General features: G+C 47.4%; 1 protein-coding gene across 1 annotated transcript in view; it reads right to left on the bottom strand.

Annotated features, from left to right (window-relative positions):
* The window catches only part of CHRNE (cholinergic receptor nicotinic epsilon subunit), an 85,755-nt gene that overhangs the window by 33,674 nt on the left and 30,379 nt on the right, over nucleotides 1-21,702 (bottom strand). Inside the window, exons 4-5 of the mRNA XM_086946217.1 lie at nucleotides 19,517-19,626; nucleotides 17,993-18,148 (exon numbers count right to left, since the gene is read on the bottom strand). Of these exons, the coding sequence (XP_086802343.1) occupies nucleotides 17,993-18,148; nucleotides 19,517-19,626 (266 nt within the window). The remainder of the gene's footprint in view (nucleotides 1-17,992; nucleotides 18,149-19,516; nucleotides 19,627-21,702) is intronic.

Genomic DNA, 21,702 nt, shown 5'->3' with positions numbered 1-21,702 from the left:
GCTATTCCGCCGCAGTGCTAAGGGGGCGGGGCGGCCATGCGGCGGGCGCATGCTGGTGACGGAACCGCTCCGTCACCAGCCGCGGTTGCGCTGTGCTCATGACGGAGCGGTTCCGTCACGGCCCCGCCTGCTCAATAGAACGTTCAGCGCAGGCGCGGAATCCGCGCCGCGCAGGTGTTCCGAGCGGGCCGTGACGGAACCACTCCGTCATCAGCACAGTGCGACCGCGGCTGATGACGGAGTGGTTCCGTCACCAGCAGGGGAGGGGTTAAAAAATCTCAGACTTTCAACTAAAAACTATACTTAAAAAGCAGTGATGGTTGCAATTTAAAACCCCCCAAAAATACAAAATTCACAAGTTATGAATAGGAGACCAATCCATTACTTGCACACCATCTTTACTGCTCATGCTCTCACCCTTAACATGTTTGCAGAGGTAGTGAAGAGATTGAAAAACCATTAAGGATAATCCAAGCATCATTGTAGAAAGACAATACCTATAGATTCATCGAGCATCCATTCTGCGATTCCTTATTAGCGAAAAATAAGGATTCGCTAATAAGGAATAGCAAAAGGCAATGCATGAAGAACTCGCTAAAAAAATAGCGATTTCTTAACATTCCTTAATTGCGACTCACAAATTGCGACTCGCAATTAAGAACTACCTCCACAGAAATGAATGAATGAGGCCCATAGGAATGAATGGGAAGACCTTCTCAATTTGCGATTCTCAAATAGAGAATCGCAAATTAAGATTGCAATTTCAAGGGTGCCTGGGTGTCAAAAGGACACCCTGTTGCACCTCTGAAATCTGCATATGGGTACATCTTGCACACACACACATGCCCTGAGGGCATGTTTGTGTGTAAAATGGAACTTTGAAAAATGCACTTTAGTGCATTTTTCAAAGTTTTTGCAAATTACCATGAAGTTCAACTTCATGGTAATTTGCTCCCCCTATTAGCGAAATCGCACATTTTTTTACTTTAATGCATTGCATTTAAGGTATCTCAATTTGAGATTCCTTAAATGCAATCGCAATTTAAGTAATCACAATTTTGCGATTTCTTAAATTGCAATTTTTGCATTTGGGATGATGCATCCCAAATACAAAAATACCGGTCGCAAAGGGTCAGATTCTGAGATTCGGCCCGGTTACGACCAGTTTTTAGCTTGATGCATCAATGCCATAGATTGTTAATGCGAAAACAATTTCAACACAAAACAGTTGATAGCTTAATGGCAGAATTGAGAGTATTAGCATCCACTTGCGAATTTGTGGGTCCTTTGGACCAATACTTCAGAGACAAATTGGTTGAAAATTGTTACGACAGCAAAACTCAGGAAAGGATTTTGTGTTGCAGGAATCTCCCCTTGGATACAAACTCCGGAGATAGCTTGAGGAATAAAACATTCTATATTAGAGTCCAAATAATCAAAATTCATCAGTTTTTACAATCTCAAAGAAATAACCAAGTGGAATTACAGTAATTTGGATCTTTTGGAGTGTAAAACTTGATTATTTAGATACTTCCCAAGTGGGAACTATGCAGTGCGAATAGGGGACTCTCCCCAGGAAGGAGCGCTACTTTTGGCAAATGCTAGCAATTACCAGCTGGGGAAAAAATGTGCTTGAAGTGCAGGAAGATTGGGGATTTAGCATGTGTATACAAGAATTCACAAAAAAGATATGCTACTGCAAACACAACAGGTACCACGGATGCCCATTGATGTTGTTGAGACAGAGCTTTAAAAAACATAGTCTGTTATTATGCTTCTACTTCTAAAACACTCATCGATTTTGACATTGGTGGAGGTAGTGACCCTGTTTGTGAGGTGAAAATTAGTGATACTGGAACAAAGGTCACAGTGGATTCAGGTTCCCTCCTCACTATTGTGTCTGATCATCTGCACCACTCGGAATAAGGGAATGTCAAGTTGTTGCCTCCTGACATTCATACAGTAGCATTTGGGGGGGCAGGAGATTAACATGTTGGGTATCTTCCATGAACAAGTCAGTTACAAGCACAAAACCATTCACACAATGGTATATGCGGAAGAGAGTGGATAAAATATTCTAGGTTAGAAGGGCCAGGGCAAATTTGGCACAGTACTCAGATCTGAAACTGATCAGCCCATCTGCTTGGTGGAGAAAATAGTAGTGGAAGTTTACTCCTTTCCCAATGTAATGGAAAAATAGAATGTCATGATTTTGTAAAACAGATTAGTCATGGTTAAGTGATACAAACATAAGATCTGATGCTATCCCCGATGTGCACAAGGCGCATAATGTTCAGTTGAATATTAGGGGAAGGCGAAAGGAACTTTTACACAAGCTCTGTATGGAAGGGGCCATTGAACCCATATGCTCATTTCAATGGGTGTCTCCCATAGTGGTGACAATAAAAAAGATTGATGACCTATGGCTTTGTGTGGACTTGAGGCCCCTAAATAAGAACATATAGGTGGATTGTTTCCCATTGCCAAGGAACCACAATGTTAGTACAGTTGGAGGGAACAACAGTCTTTTTTACCATTGACCTCAGAGCTGATTACCATCAGTTCAATCTCAGTAAGGATTCTCTTTCTTTAACAAATTTCATTACACCATTTGGTGCATTTTGTTTCCTACGGCTGCCAATCGGCTTAGCCTCGGTGGTATCTTCTTTTCAGAAGCTAATGTACCAATTATTTGGGTAAGAGGGTGATATTTTTAGCATATCAGGATGACATCTCAATTTTTTCGGACTCTTTTCAAACACATTTGACCAAGCTCAATACAGTTTTGAGCATTCTTGGAGAACACAGCATTACAGTGAAAAAAGAAAAGTGCAAATTTATGACAGAATGAGAAACTGTGGAACAAGAGAAATGTAGCCAAGGTTGCTAACTGTGGAATAGAGACTGAGATTTATGACACTATGCTCCTTGATAGGGGAGGTCTTTCTACGTTGGAGTCACATGCAGTGAGGAGAGTGGGATGGTGATCATGATTGTTTGGGGTCCTGAGATGGGGCGAGGTTCAAATTTCAGGGCGTGGGAAGGTTCAAGTGTGCAAACAGATGATGTTGGGGTGCAGGACGTTAATCATCCAAGGGCAGTGACGGCAAACATTGTATTGTAATTGCATTTATATAGCGCTTACTACCCCTGACGAGGCGTCAAATCGCTTTTTCGGCGAGTAGCACGCTACTCCGGGACCCATCGAGGTTTAGTGTTGAATTAGTATAGTGAAACATGCAAGTACATTTTGAGTGGTGGATAGGTTAGTCGGTTATTTGGATTTGGAATGATAGCAGAAGGATAGAGGAGGAAAAGGTTTTGTATTTATATAGCACTTGTTATCCCTGATGGGGTGTTGACGCACGCTATTATGGAAGCCCATAAAGGATTAGTGGTGAATGAATATGGTGAAATATGAAAGTAATTTCAGTGATGAATATTAGTCAGTTATTTGGAGTGAGAAAGATAGCAGAGGGATAAAAGGGGAAGAAAGGTTTGCATTCATATAGCACTTGTTACCCCTGATGGGTGTTGAAGCGCTTTTCTGGTGAGTAGCACGCCACTCCGGAACCCATAAAGGATTAGTGTTGAAAATTAGTATAGTAAAATATGAAGTAATTTGAGTGGTGAATATATTATTCAGTTATTTGGGTAGAGAAGGGTAGGTGGCAGGATAGAAGAGGGGAAGAGGTTTGTATTTATATAGCGCTTGCTACCCCTGATGCAGTTTTGAAGTGCAAGTAGCACGCTACTCTGGAACCCATAAGGATTAGTGTTGAATTAGTATGGTGAAACATGAAAGTAATTTTAGTGGTACACTAAATTCAGTGGGCACACCTCTCTTCCTCACTTTGTTTTCCCCGCCGGGTCTCCCGCCCGAAATGGGGGGTGTACAGCAAGTGGTCTGGAGAGGCTCACAAAGACGGTATGCTTTTGAAGCTTCTCCTTCGTGAACCATCCTGGGGGAGGAGGCTTGGCACCTTGTCCCAGATGGTGCATTGTTTCAGGCCCCCGAGAGCGGCAAGCTCTCGACCCACGGGTCCAGAAACATGTCTGGGGGTGGCAGCCTCAGCAGCCACTCAGTTAGGTCACTGGGAGTTGGTCGAGTTTCAGGGGGCATCTCTAAGATTAGTATCCTAGTCCCAAAGGGTGTTGGTCATGAAGTCACAGCCTGGTTTCAAAGGCCTAGGAGGAATGTGGGAAGGCAGAAACATCTGAGAGATTATGATTTGTGTGGAAATTGTTTTTGTTTTGTGTTATTTATGGGGATTTTTTAGTAGGAGTTGAGTTTTTGTTGTGTTAACATTTTTTGTTGAATAAAGGGGAGATGTGTTATGGGGATTGGTATTTTGGGGGATTGTCCTTATGATGTAAGGTGTTCTGTGATAATAATGTGTTCTATGAGTGCGCTGGTGATGCTCAGAGCATTCATGGCTTAGACAGTTTACCACTGTCTGAGCCTGGAGCAGTGTGGAATTTTAGTTTGCGATCTAAACATCATCTGCGCCAGCTTGTCACCCACGTACGACGTGCACGGCAGCCATTTTAGGTATCATGGTCTCCCTGTCCGCGATCAATCGCCAGCGCGCCCCTCTGACCCAGCAAGCATCCTCCGCACACCCTGGCTCCCCCTCCCTCCCCCTCATGAGCATAACCCTTCTGCATGACCCTGTCCTTGGGAGTCACGCCAGCGCCTAACCAGCACCTCCTCTCCTCCCATGAATGCCCCTCTATGATAAACCTTCCCTCCGCGCTCAATTGTCCACGCGGCATGAATACCACTCCTTTGATGACCTCTTACCCCATGTCCGACTGTCCACACAGGTCCGAGGCCATTGCCTAAGCCGGGAGATACCATTTACTGCCCCTCATTGTATGGAATCGCCCCTCTTCAAAGGACACACTGTTGATCAGGGCCTCCCCACCCCCTGGGATATGATCAGGCGCACACATCCTAAGACTTGGCGAAACACTCAGCTGCGTGATGACCCCCTCCTCTTATCAGCAGGTTGAGGACCTCTATTGTGAAGGTATACGGGGGTGGGATTGACACGAGGATTATGGGGATGTCTTTTTCCTTACTTCACAATGTTATGATTGTAATAAAGAAAGGTCACATGCCATAAACCGGTGTATAAGAGGCGAGGCCTCAGAGAGGCTGTTAGAGCACCTCGAGACGAGACCTTGTTGTCTGATCTGATGTGTTCTGCTCCGTCGGAATAAAACTTCTGTTTCCTGCCTTCTGGTCTCCGGCGCCTGCCTCATTGCTTGGTAATTTGAATGGTACAAGGGCGGTTAGCGCCGGGCAATCTTGAAAAAGGTCATAGCCCTACCTTTTTCCACAATTGGCGTCCCAAAGCGTGGGGCCCATCAGCGACACGTGGATCCAGTGGGAGAGGTCCCGACGACAGAGTGAACGACTGCAACGATCGGGAGAGCTCGTGTCCGATAGACCCTCGTCTGACAGCCGATCATCCGACCTTCACTAGTTCCGAACAGACCTCTCTCGAGTGATCTACGGTCCTGACTGGGAACCATCAGGAGTGCCACGAACATCACGAAGAAGAGAGGACGATCGGGCGCTGGATTCAGAAGACAGGAAACCGTCCATGCGGTCCGGGTAAGGTCGTGTAGACACGACAAACTGAGAAAAGATTGTTTGGTTTGGATAATACTAGTATTACGCTTTGTTGAACCCTCTGGAGATTCACCGTCTGCAAACGGAGAAAACAACAGGCTCTCTCTTTGCAAGCAGTGATGGATAGGTAACGCAGACCTTTGTCCCCGTTGTAATCCGTCGTGCCTATCTTCCTCCCCCACTGTTTTCCCGAACTATCGTTCGGGGATTATTGTCTGGAGATTCTTTGTCTGCAAACAGGGAAGAACAAGGTCTCTCTTTGCAGGTAGAGAAAGGGTGGGTAATGCAAACTTTTCGTACCCACTTATTCTCCCCACTGATTGTTTTGATTGACCGTACATTAAGTGTTCGGTATTGGTCCTTTTGAGGTATTCACCGCCGGCAAACAACGGAGAATAGAAATATTCTGTCTAGTCTTTGCCCGCCGTGATAAGATAGGTAGTGCAGACCTTTGTCCCCGTTGTAACCCGTCATGCCTATCTTCTCCCCACTGATTGGTAGCCTGTACAGCCCGGACCGCTTATTAGAGATGAACCATCCGGCTCCACTGGAAGGCACCCCTAATAAGGACATGTTCACTAAGCATGGACTAGTCGCTATAGCTTATACTAAGCTATGGCATAAATATACAAAAAAGAACCCTGAAAGTCAGTGGCCACTGATAGGTTCCTTCGATGAAAACAAAATAAAAACATTGTAAATAGCGCTCCAGAAGAATAAGACCACACCCACTATGCTCGATAGTATAGGCATGTGGCGCAAAGAAACGGAACAACGAAAGAAAAGAGAAGAGGCAAAAATAGGGAAAGAATTACGAAAGGCAGCCCACCTAGCCGCAAAGCAACTAGAAGAAGAAATAAAAGAAAGAAAGGAAGCTACACAAAACCAAGAATTAGGGTCGACAGGTCAATGTCCTGTCAGGACCCCCTCTGCGCTCTACCCTGAAGTGCCCTCCAAACAACGGGCGAACGATGAGTTACTACTAGGTCCCCCAATCATCTACATGCCCCCACCGTATGCCCCCTGCCAACAACACCCGCAGGCCCTAAGTGCAAACGAGAGCGATCTTAGCGCTAGTGCACCGGCCCTCGCGGCCTCCGTACCAGCCGCATTAACAACATCGCCAGACGATCCCGAGGCTAGCAAGCAACCACCAGCCAGGCCAGATAGGTTGAGCAAAGATGAGCGGGATGGGATCGACAAAATAGCAAAGGCCTTAGTAGAACGAAGGGAGAGCGAAGAATACACAATGAACATATATAATTCACATGCCGACAGCCACAGACGGCATTTCATTTTGCGATTCAGCTACCACATCCTGAACGCATATGAAGATAGGTATCAAAGTAAGGGCCCCGCTAAACTAACAACGCTGTATAGGAAGATTGACGTTGGAGATGGGACTGAATGTGAGGCGACGGAGCTCTTCATGCAAATGCTTGAGGTCCTCCGCCACCTCACGGAACAAAAACCAGAAACCAAGGTTACAGTCCCTGAAACAACCTCAGTAGAAGTAGCCAATACTATGATGCCCATCAGAGAGGCGGCCCCTTATTGGATCCCGCCACGTGGCCTGGGAACAAGCGATGATATTAATCATGCAGATGCAAAAGGGAGAGTTGTGTATAATTGGGTTTACCAACCATGGGACCGACAAGATATCCTAACCTTTAAACAAACTCTGCCCGATTTAAGAAAGAACCCGACGGCATTCTATACCGAATTAGGCACAGCCTTGGGTTCGACGATAATGACTTTAGCGGACATTGACTTGTTCTTCGGGTTATGCCTGCCAGCTGACGTGTGGAAGCAAATCCGGAAGGCTGACCACACGGATCTGTTTGGACATACCTGGGACCAACTCGGTAAACTAGATAGACAGCGAGAGCCAGGAAGGAAACCAGTGAAGGACATACTGGAGCTCCCAGACAAACTAGTTCAGAAGTTAAAGACACTGATCCCAGAAAGAAAGGTAGACTGGTCGATAGTCATGGCCTGTCGACAGAAACCCCAGGAAGACGTGTCAGAATACTTCTCCCGATTCGAGACAGTGTTCTCCGACTACAGTGGCCAAGATATGACCACTGCAACCGGACAGCACCTTTTTGTACAAAATTATGTAAAGGGCCTAACACAAGAGGTCTCCCAAAAATTGCAGACAAGTGAGAGTAGTTGGGGGGCCTCCAAACCCGCAGCTATCCTTCAGATGGCTCAGTATTACGAGCACCAAAAGAATGAGAATGATAGGGCGTCCGAGAAAAAGAAGAAAGATTTAAAAGAAAGGGTAATGATAGCCCAGATACAAGGTATAGCGGTGGGACGGGAACGCAAAAGGGGGAACTACCAATCAACCCCCCCCAGAGATCTATCTCCTAAAGATCACACCCCAACACCCCACACTGGACGTAGAGACATTAGCAATGACCAATGCGCCTTCTGCAAAGGGTTCGGCCACTGGAAATCCGAGTGTCCGGTTCTGCTAGAGATGAATAGAAATAGGGACCCCAGGGATGTGGCGGGTGGACAAAGAAACAGAGGACAAGGACGAGGGCACACAAACGACACCAACAATGACAGATCAGGGAGATTGAACACATTTGACCGCCCCCGACAGAACCAATATCAACTATCTGATGGTGAGAATGCCCCTGATTTTGCATAGGACTGCCAGGGGCAAGGGAGGGATCCAGTCGAGCTCTGTGTTGACCAGCAAGGTCCTTACGTCACCGCTAAGGTCCTGGGTACAGAGTCTCCATTTTTGGTAGACACTGGGGCGACACGTAGTGTGTTATCGAAACGACTGATTCCAAGGGCACCCTTGTCTGGCTCACACATTACATCGATAGGTTTCGATGGGACGCCCTCCACTAACCCCCTGTCCGTACCTATCACCTTTGACCTAGAAAGCAACACCACTGACACGACATTTCTGCTCTCCTCCAACTCCCCAGACGCCATTATGGGCATTGACTTACTGAAACATTTTCGAGCTACCATTAGATGTTCCCCGGATGGAATCCGAGTCATCCTGTACGACAACCCAGGCATGCCCAGACCCTGCCCCTTACGACACATGTGCTCCATAACTGACGTTGACCTGTCCTTGCTTGACACCCTGCCTCCGTACCTGTGGGCCAAAAATGACTCTGATGTGGGACGAATGATGATTGACCCTATTCATATAACTGTAAGACAGGACGCTATGCTCCCGAAACTCCCGCAATATCGGATATCCCCAGAGGGCGAGAAGGCACTGGTAGCGATCATTCAGTCTCTGGTAGATGCAGGAGTGGTTGAAGAGGTGGTTAGCAACGTCTGCAACAGCCCAATCCTACCTATTGTTAAGAAACAAGGTGAAGGAGATGAGAAAGCGTACCGCTTCATCATCGGCCTGCGAGAGATTAACAAAGTGGTTGTACCCCAATACCCCGTGGTCTCGGACATCACCACCATTCTGACCCTCATCCCGTCCACTGCCACCACCTTCACTGTCATCGACCTTAAAAATGCGTTTTTCTCTATCCCGATCCATCCAGACAGCCGTTATCTCTTCGGCTTCACTTTAAAATCCCGCTCGTACCGATTTTGTAGAGCTCCCCAGGGGTACACTGAAAGCCCGAGCATTTACAGCCAGGCCCTCAAAAGACAGCTGGATGCCTTCCAGCTACCAGATGGAGTGGTGTTGATCCAATATGTTGATGATATCCTTTTGGCGGCCGACACCACCCCACTTGCCACGACAGCCACTGTCCAACTCCTACACTTTCTTGCAGAAAATGGCCATAAGGTCTCCAAAAAGAAGTTGCAGTTCTGCCAGCCACAAGTGACTTACCTAGGCCATCTCCTGTCCAAAGAAGGAAGGAAACTTACACCCGACCGAATCCAAACCATCCTAGACACCCCCGTCCCAAAAACACAAAAGCAAGTCCGCTCTTTGGTTGGCCTAACCTCTTTTTGCAGACAGTGGTTACCTAACTTCAGCCTCATTGTAAGACCCCTACTTGCCCTATTAACCAAAGATGCCTCCTTCCCGCTCCCTTGGACCCCTGAGTGTCAAGCGTCCTTTTGTGAATTACGAAATGCACTCTGTTCAGCACCCGTCCTAGGAACCCCGGATTACTCCAAACCCTTCTCCCTCTTCACCCACGAAAGGGAGGGGTGTGCATTGTCTGTCCTGACTCAATCAATTGGTCCTAAGCAGCGCCCTTGTGCCTACTTCTCCGCCACTCTTGATCCTGTAGCCAGAGCTTTACCTGCCTGCCTTCGAGCAGTAGCTGCCGCTGCTGTCTCTATCCGTCAGAGTGAGGGAATCGTACTTTCAAACTCCCTCACCGTGTTAGTACCCCATGCAGTCGACACCCTTCTGAACCAAACCAAGACTCAACATTTGACTAGTGCACGACTGACAGGGTATGAACTGACGCTACTTGCACCCCACATCACACTAAAGAGATGCACGACTTTGAATCCTGCCACATTACTGCCCCTGCCTGAAAATGACCCCGACGTTCCTCCCATACACGACTGTGTGACCCTCACGGACGAACAAACCAGGAGTAGGGTTGACCTCCGAGACACCGCTTTCACTGACCCCGATGGAGAGCTATGGGTAGACGGCTCATGCATCAAACTCCCAGATGGTACCACTTCAGCTGCCTACGCGGTAACTACAGCCCGAACAGTAGTTGAAACAGCCTGCATCACACAACGATCTGCCCAGGCAGCAGAACTGATAGCCCTCACACGAGCATGCATCATAGCCACAGGGACCACCGCGAACGTATATACAGACAGCCAGTATGCCTTCGGGGTGGTCCACCATTTTGGACTCCTGCGGAGGGAGAGGGGATTCCTGACGTCCCACGGCACCCCTATCCTCCACGGAGATCTAGTCTCCGCCCTGATTGATGCAGTTCTCCTCCCCAAACGATTAGCGGTGATCAAATGTCAGGCACACAAGAGGGTGACAGACTTAGTCGGACAAGGGAATGCACTAGCCGACATCACTGCACGAACAACAGCTGAGAATAGGACGGTGACACGCATGTATGTGACCAGGTCACAAGCAGAGAGATGGACTGACGCAAGGGAAATGATCAGAGACATCCAGTCGACCAGCACCCCGCACAAACTAACTAAATGGGCCGGGGTGGGTTTGAAGGACGATGAGGGCTGCTGGCGAACAAAAGATGCAAACAAATGGTTGCTGCCTGACTCATACCTGATCCCCATACTGACGATGGCTCATTCCCCCGCACACATAGGATCTGCACCCATGATCGAACTCATTTCCAAAGTCTGGCACAACGACAAAATCCCCGACTCAGCCAGACGCCTAGTCCAACAGTGCCTTATCTGTCTGCAACACAACCCCAGGAAAGGAACTGTGGTGCCCCGGGGAGGGTTTGGGATCCCCAATCACCCCTTTGAGGTCCTTCAGATGGACTACATCCAACTAGAGAGATGCCAAAGCTTGAAGTATGTACTAGTCATCGTATGTGCCTTCAGCAAATGGGTAGAGGCCTATCCAACCCGTGACAACACTGCCATGACTACTGCCAAAGTACTACTGAAAGAATTCTTCCCTCGCTATGGCCTTTGCCGAATTTTATGGAGCGACAATGGCCCCCACTTCATAGCTGAGGTTATCCAATTAATCTTAAAAGGGTTGGGGGTGAAGCAAAGGTTTCATGCGGTCTTCCACCCCCAATCCGCCGGCCTGGTGGAACGCCATAATGCCACACTGAAGCTGAAATTGTCAAAAATAGTGGCCACCACTGGACTTAAATGGCCGGATGCCCTCCCACTGGCATTGTTATCGATGCGCTCCACTCCCACCAAGCATCATTTGACCCCCTACGAGGTTGTATTCGGGCGACCGATGAACCTCTGGACTGCTCCCAAACCAACCTCCATCCATGACGTCCCGGACGTCCTACTGTCTGATTATTTGTGCAAATTAACTAAGACGTTGTCTGTCATTCATCAACAGGTGCAGCAGGCCATCCCCAATGTTTCCAGGGGCCCCGGCCACGACATCGAACCGGGAGATTTCGTGCTAATACGAAATTTCCAGCGGACCAAGAGTCTGGAACCCCGGTGGACGGGCCCCTGGCAAGTGCTGATCACCACACGAACGGCGCTTCGAGTGGAGGGGAAGAAGCACTGGCTGCACGCACATCATTGCCGGAAGGTCTCTGCGAACTTGGCCACGACAGAAAACGTCAACACCCAAGAAGAGCTCCTGAACAAGGACCGACCGACATTGAACTGTTATCCCGATACTGGGGCACTTGAACTTGCAAAATTCTCTGATCCCACTGTGCCATCCAGAGAAGGGTATTTCCTGCGTCGAAAAGGAGGGAGCTTCGGCTAAGTAGACCTCGGACTAAGTTGAATCTCAGAACGGTGACCTAAGCACAACCAAGGGTTGCCGGGAGAGAAGCTAAACGAAGTCTGTGGTTCTGCCCGCTACCGAGCCCCTTGAAGGTGATGGAAGCGCCAGTTAAGAAGATGATGGAAGCGCCAGATAAGAAGATGATGGAAGCAACAGGAAATACCCACTATAGAAACCCAAAGACTGACAATTTGCACAAATCAAAGACAATCGCCCTTTTTATTGCCTTCCTCTTCTGCCTCCTCCTCATGACCTCCTTCTGGATTCTGGAGGAAAGCACACCGGCTCATGAGGCATTGCTACCTACTGCACAACCAACACCCCTGAAAGAGCATCACCTAATCCCTCTGTCGCCTCAGCTGCGAGAAAGGCGCAGGGAATTCTGGAACAATTCCTTCGTGCAACTGTTGCACCAACACAACCTTGCTGCAAATGCCACGAACTGCTGGATCTGCGGGTTGCTCCTGCATGCCACTGGACACTCCATCCCCTTCATCCCTTCTCCTTTCTCAGTTCACGGCTCTTGCCTCGCCTGGTTGATCCTCATGCAAGAGAGCCACAAGGACAACGCCACCTCCAGCCAGACAGTGTCGCACTTCTACTCTGGTTTCTGGCTGAACAAAACCGAAAAGACCTCTGCTGCCTTGTGTCCTGCGCTCACAGGCGCCACCTTCCTTAAAGACATTCCAGCCAAAGAACGTGTTGAAGTACAGGTACTCCACAATCCAGCTAGATCCACCTTCTCTCATCTGCAGAAACAAACCACCGCCACTCTGACTGTGGCTCTGTCTGTTATTAATGTCACAGGTCTTGTGTGTCTCGAAGGCCAGGGAACACAGCTGGGGGGTCGCAGTTCCTGCCGAATCACCAGAACACTGAACTCAGTTGATTCCCCTTCCTTTGTTGCTTCTCCAAATATGTACTTTGTGTGCGGCACCAAAGCTTACACCTGGCTCCCGAAAGGTTGGAAGGGTACTGTTATATTGCCTTCGTTCTTCCACCCACATATATAGCCCCTGCCAACCATCACCGGCAGAGGCGTGCAGATGACATTGGACAAGCCAACTCCACCGGAGCACAGTTCCTAGATGCAGCTAAGGGACTTGTTCCTCTGTGGGGCCCCATGGCAAACAGCCGCGCTATCCGACACCTGACCCAGGCAGTAGAAACAACGATCAACATCACGGCTGGCATCCTCGCTAACAACACGGCGGAGCTTCAGGCGGTCCGTCTTGTGACCCTTCAAAACCGCCTTGTCCTAGACGTGGTCCTAGCCGACCGAGGAGGAGCATGCCGCATCATCGGATCCAGCTGCTGCACATACGTACCAGATAACTCGCCTTCAGTCTACAAAGCCATTGAACACCTCCACAGACTTTCCTCGGAGGTTCACCAAGAGCATAAAGGATGGTCGCTTGGGAGCTGGTTTTGGGACACTTTGAGGAACTGGGGTTGGAGGTTGTTTTCCTTCATACTGATACCTGTTGTGATATTATGTGGGTGTTGCTTAGGTATCCAATGTCTGCCATCTTTGTGCGGCCTTGTTTCTAACTGTATGTGCCCAAAGACTTTGGACTTCCGAAATGAGCACATGAGTCCCCTCTATGAAGTAGAGATACGTGGCCTTATGGGGATAAATCCAAACTGACAAGTTGGCGAGACATGTTAAAAGGGAGGACTGTGGAATTTTAGTTTGCGATCTAAACATCATCTGCGCCAGCTTGTCACCCACGTACGACGTGCACGGCAGCCATTTTAGGTATCATGGTCTCCCTGTCCGCGATCAATCGCCAGCGCGCCCCTCTGACCCAGCAAGCATCCTCCGCGCACCCTGGCTCCCCCTCCCTCCCCCTCATGAGCATAACCCTTCTGCATGACCCTGTCCTTGGGAGTCACGCCAGCGCCTGACCAGCACCTCCTCTCCTCCCATGAATGCCCCTCTATGATAAACCTTCCCTCCGCGCTCAATTGTCCACGCGGCATGAATACCACTCCTTTGATGACCTCTTACCCCATGTCCGACTGTCCACACAGGTCCGACGCCATTGCCTAAGCCGGGAGATACCATTTACTGCCCCTCATTGTATGGAATCGCCCCTCTTCAAAGGACACACTGTTGATCAGGGCCTCCCCACCCCCTGGGATATGATCAGGCGCACACATCCTAAGACTTGGCGAAACACTCAGCTGCGTGATGACCCCCTCCTCTTATCAGCAGGTTGAGGACCTCTATTGTGAAGGTATACGGGGGTGGGATTGACACGAGGATTATGGGGATGTCTTTTTCCTTACTTCACAATGTTATGATTGTAATAAAGAAAGGTCACATGCCATAAACCGGTGTATAAGAGGCCAGGCCTCAGAGAGGCTGTTAGAGCACCTCGAGACGATACCTTGTTGTCTGATCTGATGTGTTCTGCTCCGTCGGAATAAAACTTCTGTTTCCTGCCTTCTGGTCTCCGGCGCCTGCCTCATTGCTTGGTAATTTGAATGGTACAAGGGCGGTTAGCGCCGGGCAATCTTGAAAAAGGTCATAGCCCTACCTTTTTCCACAGCAGCTGCGAGCAGACGCTGATTCTGTTAAGAATAAACCAGAACTTGAACTTAAACAACTCCTGCTGCCTCAACCTGTGATCATGAGAATATAACAATGTTAGCATTCTGCACTCATTTATATATGTATTAGTAGCATTGTGTGGTTTTCACACAAGAGAATGAGTCTCCTTTTGCACTGGCAAATTTCTGCTAAACTTGAATAAACTTCTGAGAAATATGAGTCAGATTTGCTAATGCTCTAAGGACTGATTGTGGCAGCAGACATACAAAGCACCATAGAACACTTCATATGTGTGTTGGTAGGATCCCTTTGGCCATGACCCAATAGCATTCTGGTAGATGTATTCTTTGCTGCTCCATTTTGATTTAAAAATGTTTATTTACAAATAAAATGCTGATTAATTCATTTTCGTTCATTGAAAAAGTTAGAACAGATCAGGTTTCACTGGGGTAATGGGGATGCATGCAGGGGGCCATATGCTGTGCCCTCCTGTCTGCATGCACCCCCAGTTCCTGCACGGCATGGACTTGACAATCTATGCCATGCAGGGACGAGCTTTTTTGGTCCCAAGCTAATGCCTTGCCAAGGATCCTATATGAGCCTTAGCACGGCACTGTCGTGGTGCCGCCAAAGCAGGACCGCCCAACCTGGATTCCAGTCAGAATCTGGCAGGTGTCCCAGTGAGGGTTTGGTGGAGTGGCAGCGGGGCACTGGCTTGGCAGCCTTCTGCCACACCGCCTAACTCATAATCAGGCACTTAGTGTCCTATTGATCATTGGCCCTACTAAATACTGACTACAAAATACTGGCCAAGATACTCGCTGACCAGCTGGCCCCTATAGTGCCACAATTGGTACAACCTAACCAAAATGGGTTAGCCCACACCAAGAGCACCTCCCTTAACCTGCTGCGTTTCTTAACGTGCTTGAATATGCTCCGACACAGTGTCCTTGCCGGGATGCATGGGACTTGACCTGCGGAAGGCTTTTGACCCCCTGGAGTGGGGTTACCTGGTCAAGGTGCTCACCAGTTTCGGCCTAGGCACCTGTTTTCTTTGCCTCGTCAAGCTATTGTACGCTGGCCCCAGAGTCAGGGTCAAGGCTTGGCGGCTCATTTCGGACCTGATGCCTAAACACAGGGTCACCCACCAAGGCTGCCCACTGTGTCCGCTTCTGCTCTCTCTGGCAATGGAACCACTGCCGCATGTGCTTCATGTGCAGGGAGGCCAGTGGGGGATTCCATTAGGCGACGGCTAGCACGCGGTGTCATTATCTGCGACTGACATGCTTTTATATCTCTGCAATGTTGACTCTGTCCTGGCTACCATAGGGCACGCTTTACATCAGTTTGCATTAGTCTTTGGTATGGGGGTCAACTGGGCCAAGTCCTATCTCTTTCCGTTCTTGGTTACCAATCCGGATCCCACTCAGCGAATTGGTGGTGCCACTCTGCAGTGGCAGCCCGCCACGTACCTCTATTTGGGCATATGTATATACCACATGCTGTCCAACTTACTAGTCGACAACCTGACCCACGCCGATACCTCTATTCTCTATCAAAATACCACTGCCTCCTCAAGCACCCTCAGAGATTAGTCTGACCTCTAACGATGATTGCCAAAGAGTTTCTCTTTCCCACTTCCTCAGGCACCCTATGAGATCAGGCTGACCGACCCCAAGCGATGATTGCCAAAGACCTTCTCTTTCCTACATCTGCAAGCACCCTAAGAGATCAGGCTGACCACTAACAATGATTGCCAAAGAGCTTCTCTTTCCCGCTTCCTCAGGCAACCTTAGAGATCAGGTTTACCGCTAACGAGGATTGCCAAAGAGTTTCTCTTTCCCACTTCCTCAGGCACCCTTAAAGATCAGGATGACCGCTAACGATGATTCCCAAAGAGCTTCTTTTTCCCGCTTCCTCAGGCACCCTTAGATATCAAGCTGACCGCTAATGATGATTGCAAAAGAGCTTCTCTTTCCTGCTTCCTCAAGCACACTAAGAGATCAGGCTGAAACTAACGATGATTTCCAACGAGCTTCTCTTTCATGCTTCCTCAAGCACACTAAGATATCAGGCTGACCACTAATGATGATTGCAAAAGAGCTTCTCTTTCCTGCTTCCTCAGGCACCCTAAGAGATCAGGCTGAAACTAACGATGATTTCCAACGAGCTTCTCTTTCATGCTTCCTCAATTACCCGAGAGATCAGGCTGTCCTCTAACGATGATTGTCAAAGAGCTTCTCTTTGCCACTTCCTCAGGCAACCTTAAAGATAACCCTGGGTGTAGTACTAAGCTACGCTCGCGGAGCGTGCATAGTTTGTACAACTACACAAATTGACCGTGGCACAGTGCAAAAATGCGTTGTTTAGTGTAGCGGGCATTTTTTGCTTGCTCGCAGTCCTCAACATCAAGTTGGCGACCGCGAGCGAGCAAAATCAACATCCCGGCAAGACTTTTTCCTCGTTCGCGATCAGCAACATCAAATTGCCGATCTCAAGCCTGGGAAATAAACCTATCAGCGAGATTCTCAACGCAGGGAGGTCAGGTTTCTCATTGCAAGTGGTCGCGTATGCTCGCGACCGCTTGCGATGAGAGACTACCAGTCCGTGTTGAGAAAGCTGCTGCTCGAGTACAAATCTACTCGAGCGGCAGAAAACGACTGCTTGTACTGTGCAAGATGCCGTTTGCAATGATTACACAATGCAGACAAGCATTCGGTGCTGTGTAATCAGTCTGAACAACATTTTCCCTACTGCACTACACAGTTCGCGTAGATACGCGTAGCATGCGTAGTGCGAAGTGCACTTTGCGTAGCTACGCTTAGGGCTACCACGCAAACTACGCCCAGGGTTACTTAAAGATCAGGCTGACCGCTAACGATGATTGCCAAAGAACTTCTCTTTCACGCTTCCTCAAGCACCCTAAGAGATCAGGCTGACCACTAACGATGATTGTTAATGAGCTTCTCTTTCCCACTTTCTCAGGCACCCTTAGAGAGCCGCTGACCACCAACAATGTTTACCAAAGAGCTTCTCTTTCCTGTTTCCTCAAGCGCCCTAAGAGATCAGGCTGACTACTCACAATGATTGGCAAAGAACTTCTCTCTCGCTCTTTCATGCACCCTAAGAGATCAGGCTGACCGCTAACGATGATTACCGAAGAACCTGGGCCCTGACTGCATCAAGTGTGCACAGAAAGCAGATCTAACACTAACCATGATTACCAAAATCTTCATCGTTGAAGTATACTAGACCAATCAGAAAGAAGAATTAGCTAAGGGCCTGAGCTGTCCACTGCCTTGGCAAAGGTGCTCATGAGAAACAGGAATGAAGGAGTTAGCCAGTGTGTCTGGAAGTAAATGCTACAAGAGCAGCTTTGAGACAGTGCCAGCCTTACCTGAAGGACAGGGAGCAGTTCTGCCAGTCGAAAGGGAAGTACGTCACCACGATGCTGCAGGTACTCCGGTAGATAGCGGGCGGGAGCCAGTACATGGAGCCGGTGTTGGAGACCAGCACGTTGGCATAGTAGGCCACTCCAAAATTCCCGTCGATGCTGAGAGAGATGTGGAGAAGAGGAGAAGATTTGGCTGAAGGAATGTGCTGTGAATATGATGATTAAAATCCAAAACAAGCACAGGCAAAGCCAAAAGCTCTAGGTTGCATTTCGAGCAGTGCATATATTTTTGTTTAAAAAATAAAAGCCTGCAGTAGTAGAAATAAACAGAAACATGAAGTTGCTTTTTTTAATTAAATCTATAAGATAAAGAATGTTAATGATTCAGTGTGCCTTTGAGATGTAAAACCATTCCTCATGCATGGAAAAACAAGCTCTCTGTAGGAGGCAGCATGACACACCAAACATCCACAGGAGTAAGTAATAGAGAAGTTCTCCTCATGGCTAAAACCCATGTCATGCTTATTTTAGGTCAACAGGCAGATGCTCACACACGTAAAGTTACTTTTTAGTAGTAAATGTGTGAGGGACCAGGGGAAGAGGCTGGAAAAAGAGGCGTACTTACTCCTTAAAAGGAGGTGTTTAGACAGGAGTAAGTAGGAGTTTAAGGAGGGTTTCGGGTAGGGGCATGAGTCCACCCACAAACGAGTAAAACCATTGTTATTCACCCACTGCACATGTAAAGTTACTGTATCCAAAAAGAGACCCAAAACAATAGTTCAGCACCACACATGGCCAACCACTGGCACTGCAAAACGCTTTCATAGAAAGAAATGGTCTTAAACTACAAGCCCATAAGAAATACTGTGAAATTAAATTAATTAGATAACCAAAAATTACTTTTCTGAAGTTTAAATTAAAAAAATATTCCCACCTAAAGTAAAAAAATTCTTTTATTATCCATTAAATTTATTAAAAGCAATATGTAGAATTCATTAAAAGTAATTTGATCATACTTTAATGAAAATTAATAATTTATTATTTTATAGAAAGTTGTTACAATGTTTTAGAATTAAATAATGTTTATTTTTTAATATTGAATTGTATATAGTTATATTTGTAACTATTTTACATAATTAATTTGAAGTAACATTATTTCCTACGGTGTTTTATTTTACGTCCCTGACTCAATACTTTTCTATAGGAGGGTGTTGCGGTAGCATGGTTGGTGTGTGGTGCTTGGTTTACTCCTGTTTATTTTTTGCCAGTAGTAACTTACACTCATAAATTTGTCTCCACCCCCCTGTTTCTGGGCTGGAGATGTGCAAGTCTACATTTTTGAGGAACTTTGCACTCTGATTTTGTGAATAGCCAAAGTAGTTGTAAGAGTTAATTGTTTGTATAAATTAATAACAGGTATAAGCTGTCTTTGTGAATAGCCTCAAAAGTGATTAAAGATACGTATATTGAATCAACATGTGTATAGTGCATGCCTGGGTGTATACGCAGTACCACACGGCTGCTCACTTGTTCTCCAGGACGATATCTGGTAGCCACAACATGTCAGAGGGAACTCTAATTACTTCCACGCCATGGTACTCCGATGAATTCCAGGCCAAACGATAGTCCATCCACTGCTAAAGAAACTCAGAAATACAAAAGTAGTTACTGGCAGTAAAGACAGTCCTCCATTTCTCTATCACCAAAGTAACACACCTTAGGAATACCGCCTTCTGCACCGCGGGATCACAGGATGGTGACCCATGCCGGATAAATATTGTAAGAATTGACTCCAGTGCTTTTGTAAGTAAACCACGTGAGCTCAGAACCACCTCAAGGGATGGAGACATGAGCTGGGTGGAGAGTAGGACGTGGTACCCTGGCTAATCATTCTTGCCTCTGGCAGCTTTGCCCAAAGATAATACTTGGCATGGTAAGACACTAAACACCTGTTCTAGTGTGTTACCAGAAGTGACACCAACAGTCCTATCCCTTATAGAACTGGAACCAACTCCTATATTTTAAGACAAAATGTTTTGAAGAATAGGACTCCCCTTTGAGATGGTCCCCACACTTGTTTTACTAATCACAAGAAACTCTATGAATGGGTTGGGGGAGGCTAGACTGCCAGCAAGGCAGTTCCAAATCTGTCATTACATCTTGGAAGGCACCATTTAGAGAGTTTTGGGGTTACAAGTATAAAAGTGTTTGAAGCCAGTGTGGCCATAGTTAGTGCTTGACTTTCTGGGGTACATGTTTCTGTGTTCTTGACCTTCTTCAGCAGAAAGTAGCACATAGGCTTGGGGGTGCTTCAAATGCCACTGGTGGTACCCTTCAAAAGCAGGCAGATTCATCCCATGCCTCATCCACCAGAAGACTCCTCCAAGAGCCTCACAATCAGGCGGGAGCGACAGCTCACTGCCAGCGCGTAAGAACCAGCTCTCCCATTGTATTATGGTAGATGTGGTTCATAGTGCTTATAAATTACAGGTAGAAAAGTGCTTGGCATGGCAAGAAACACATAACTCAGTAATGGTGAAGGCACAGGCCTTACAGCACCTGCCGTAAAGAGCTGATGCATCCGAGCTGAGACTCCCCTCTGCCCTTACTCTTTCCAGAAACAGAGGGCACACACTCAGGACCTTCAAGAAACGCTGACAAAAGAGCGGACTCCTTCACCAAAAATGCTCCAAAGCTCCAACTCCCCATCCAAGGAGCTCTAACAAAAATGGTACTTACTTCTTACTTAGTCATGTTCTGCAGCTGAAGATGTTTCTGGATTCACATGCTGTGCATTATTTAGCAGTCTAGTGGCTGGGCCTGGAAAGGAATCTTCTAGTCTGTTTTCCAGGTTTTTTTTAGCATTCATTGACAAGTTGTTGACCCTTCAGGTGCTACGTCCCTCCTTACGCGACATCAGGCGTTACCCCCAAAAACCCTTTGACGTGGTCGCCATCTTCAGAATCTTTTATCATCTTTGGTTTGTTTTCCTCTTTTTGTCCTCAGTTGTAAAATTTTCTTTACAAATTCACCTCACCTTGGAAAAGGTGGGTGAGTCCCATGTGAATTCAGAAAATTTTTAAAGCTGCAAAACTACTTCTGTCTGTAAGTAATCCTCGTTTTGCGGTGTGAAGCTTCAGGATCTGCGTGATGTGCATTGATTTCCTAGCGGTATCTTCTGTCTGGAGGATGAGTTAGCTTCAGTGTGTACTTGCAAAAACATATTTCAGCACTTTGTCCCACCTGCGTCTCCCTACGGCTTGCACATACACGCAGTAATGTTTTAAGAATGTTTGTACTGATGGCCATGTGGCTGTCTTGCAGAAATCCTGTAAGACCATAATTCCTAATTAGGCATGGGTTTCCCTTTTTCCTTGTTGAGTGACCCCCTGTGGTCTATGAGTGCTACTTCTGCTTTTTTTGTGGCGGTGCTGAATGGTTTGCACTATCCACCTGACAATAGTCCCCGTTAAGGACGGGGCACCCTTGCTTCCCTCAAGCAAGGATATGAAGACGTGTTCTCCTTTTCTGATTGTTTTTGTCATTTGTAGGTGGTAAATAATTGCCCGTCTCACATATAGGGTGTGTGAGACCTTTTCATCCCGTGATTTGATTTGTTGGAAGAAAGGTGGAGTTGTGAACGCCATGACCGTTCCCGTTTATGCCTCTTCTATTTTTTGTCCTCTGCCTGCTTTTAGAGTATTTTGTCTCTT

Source organism: Lissotriton vulgaris, chromosome 12, assembly GCF_964263255.1.
Source record: "Lissotriton vulgaris chromosome 12, aLisVul1.2, whole genome shotgun sequence".
Lineage (NCBI taxonomy): Eukaryota > Metazoa > Chordata > Amphibia > Caudata > Salamandridae > Lissotriton > Lissotriton vulgaris.
This window is presented reverse-complemented; position numbering and strand designations above follow the sequence as displayed.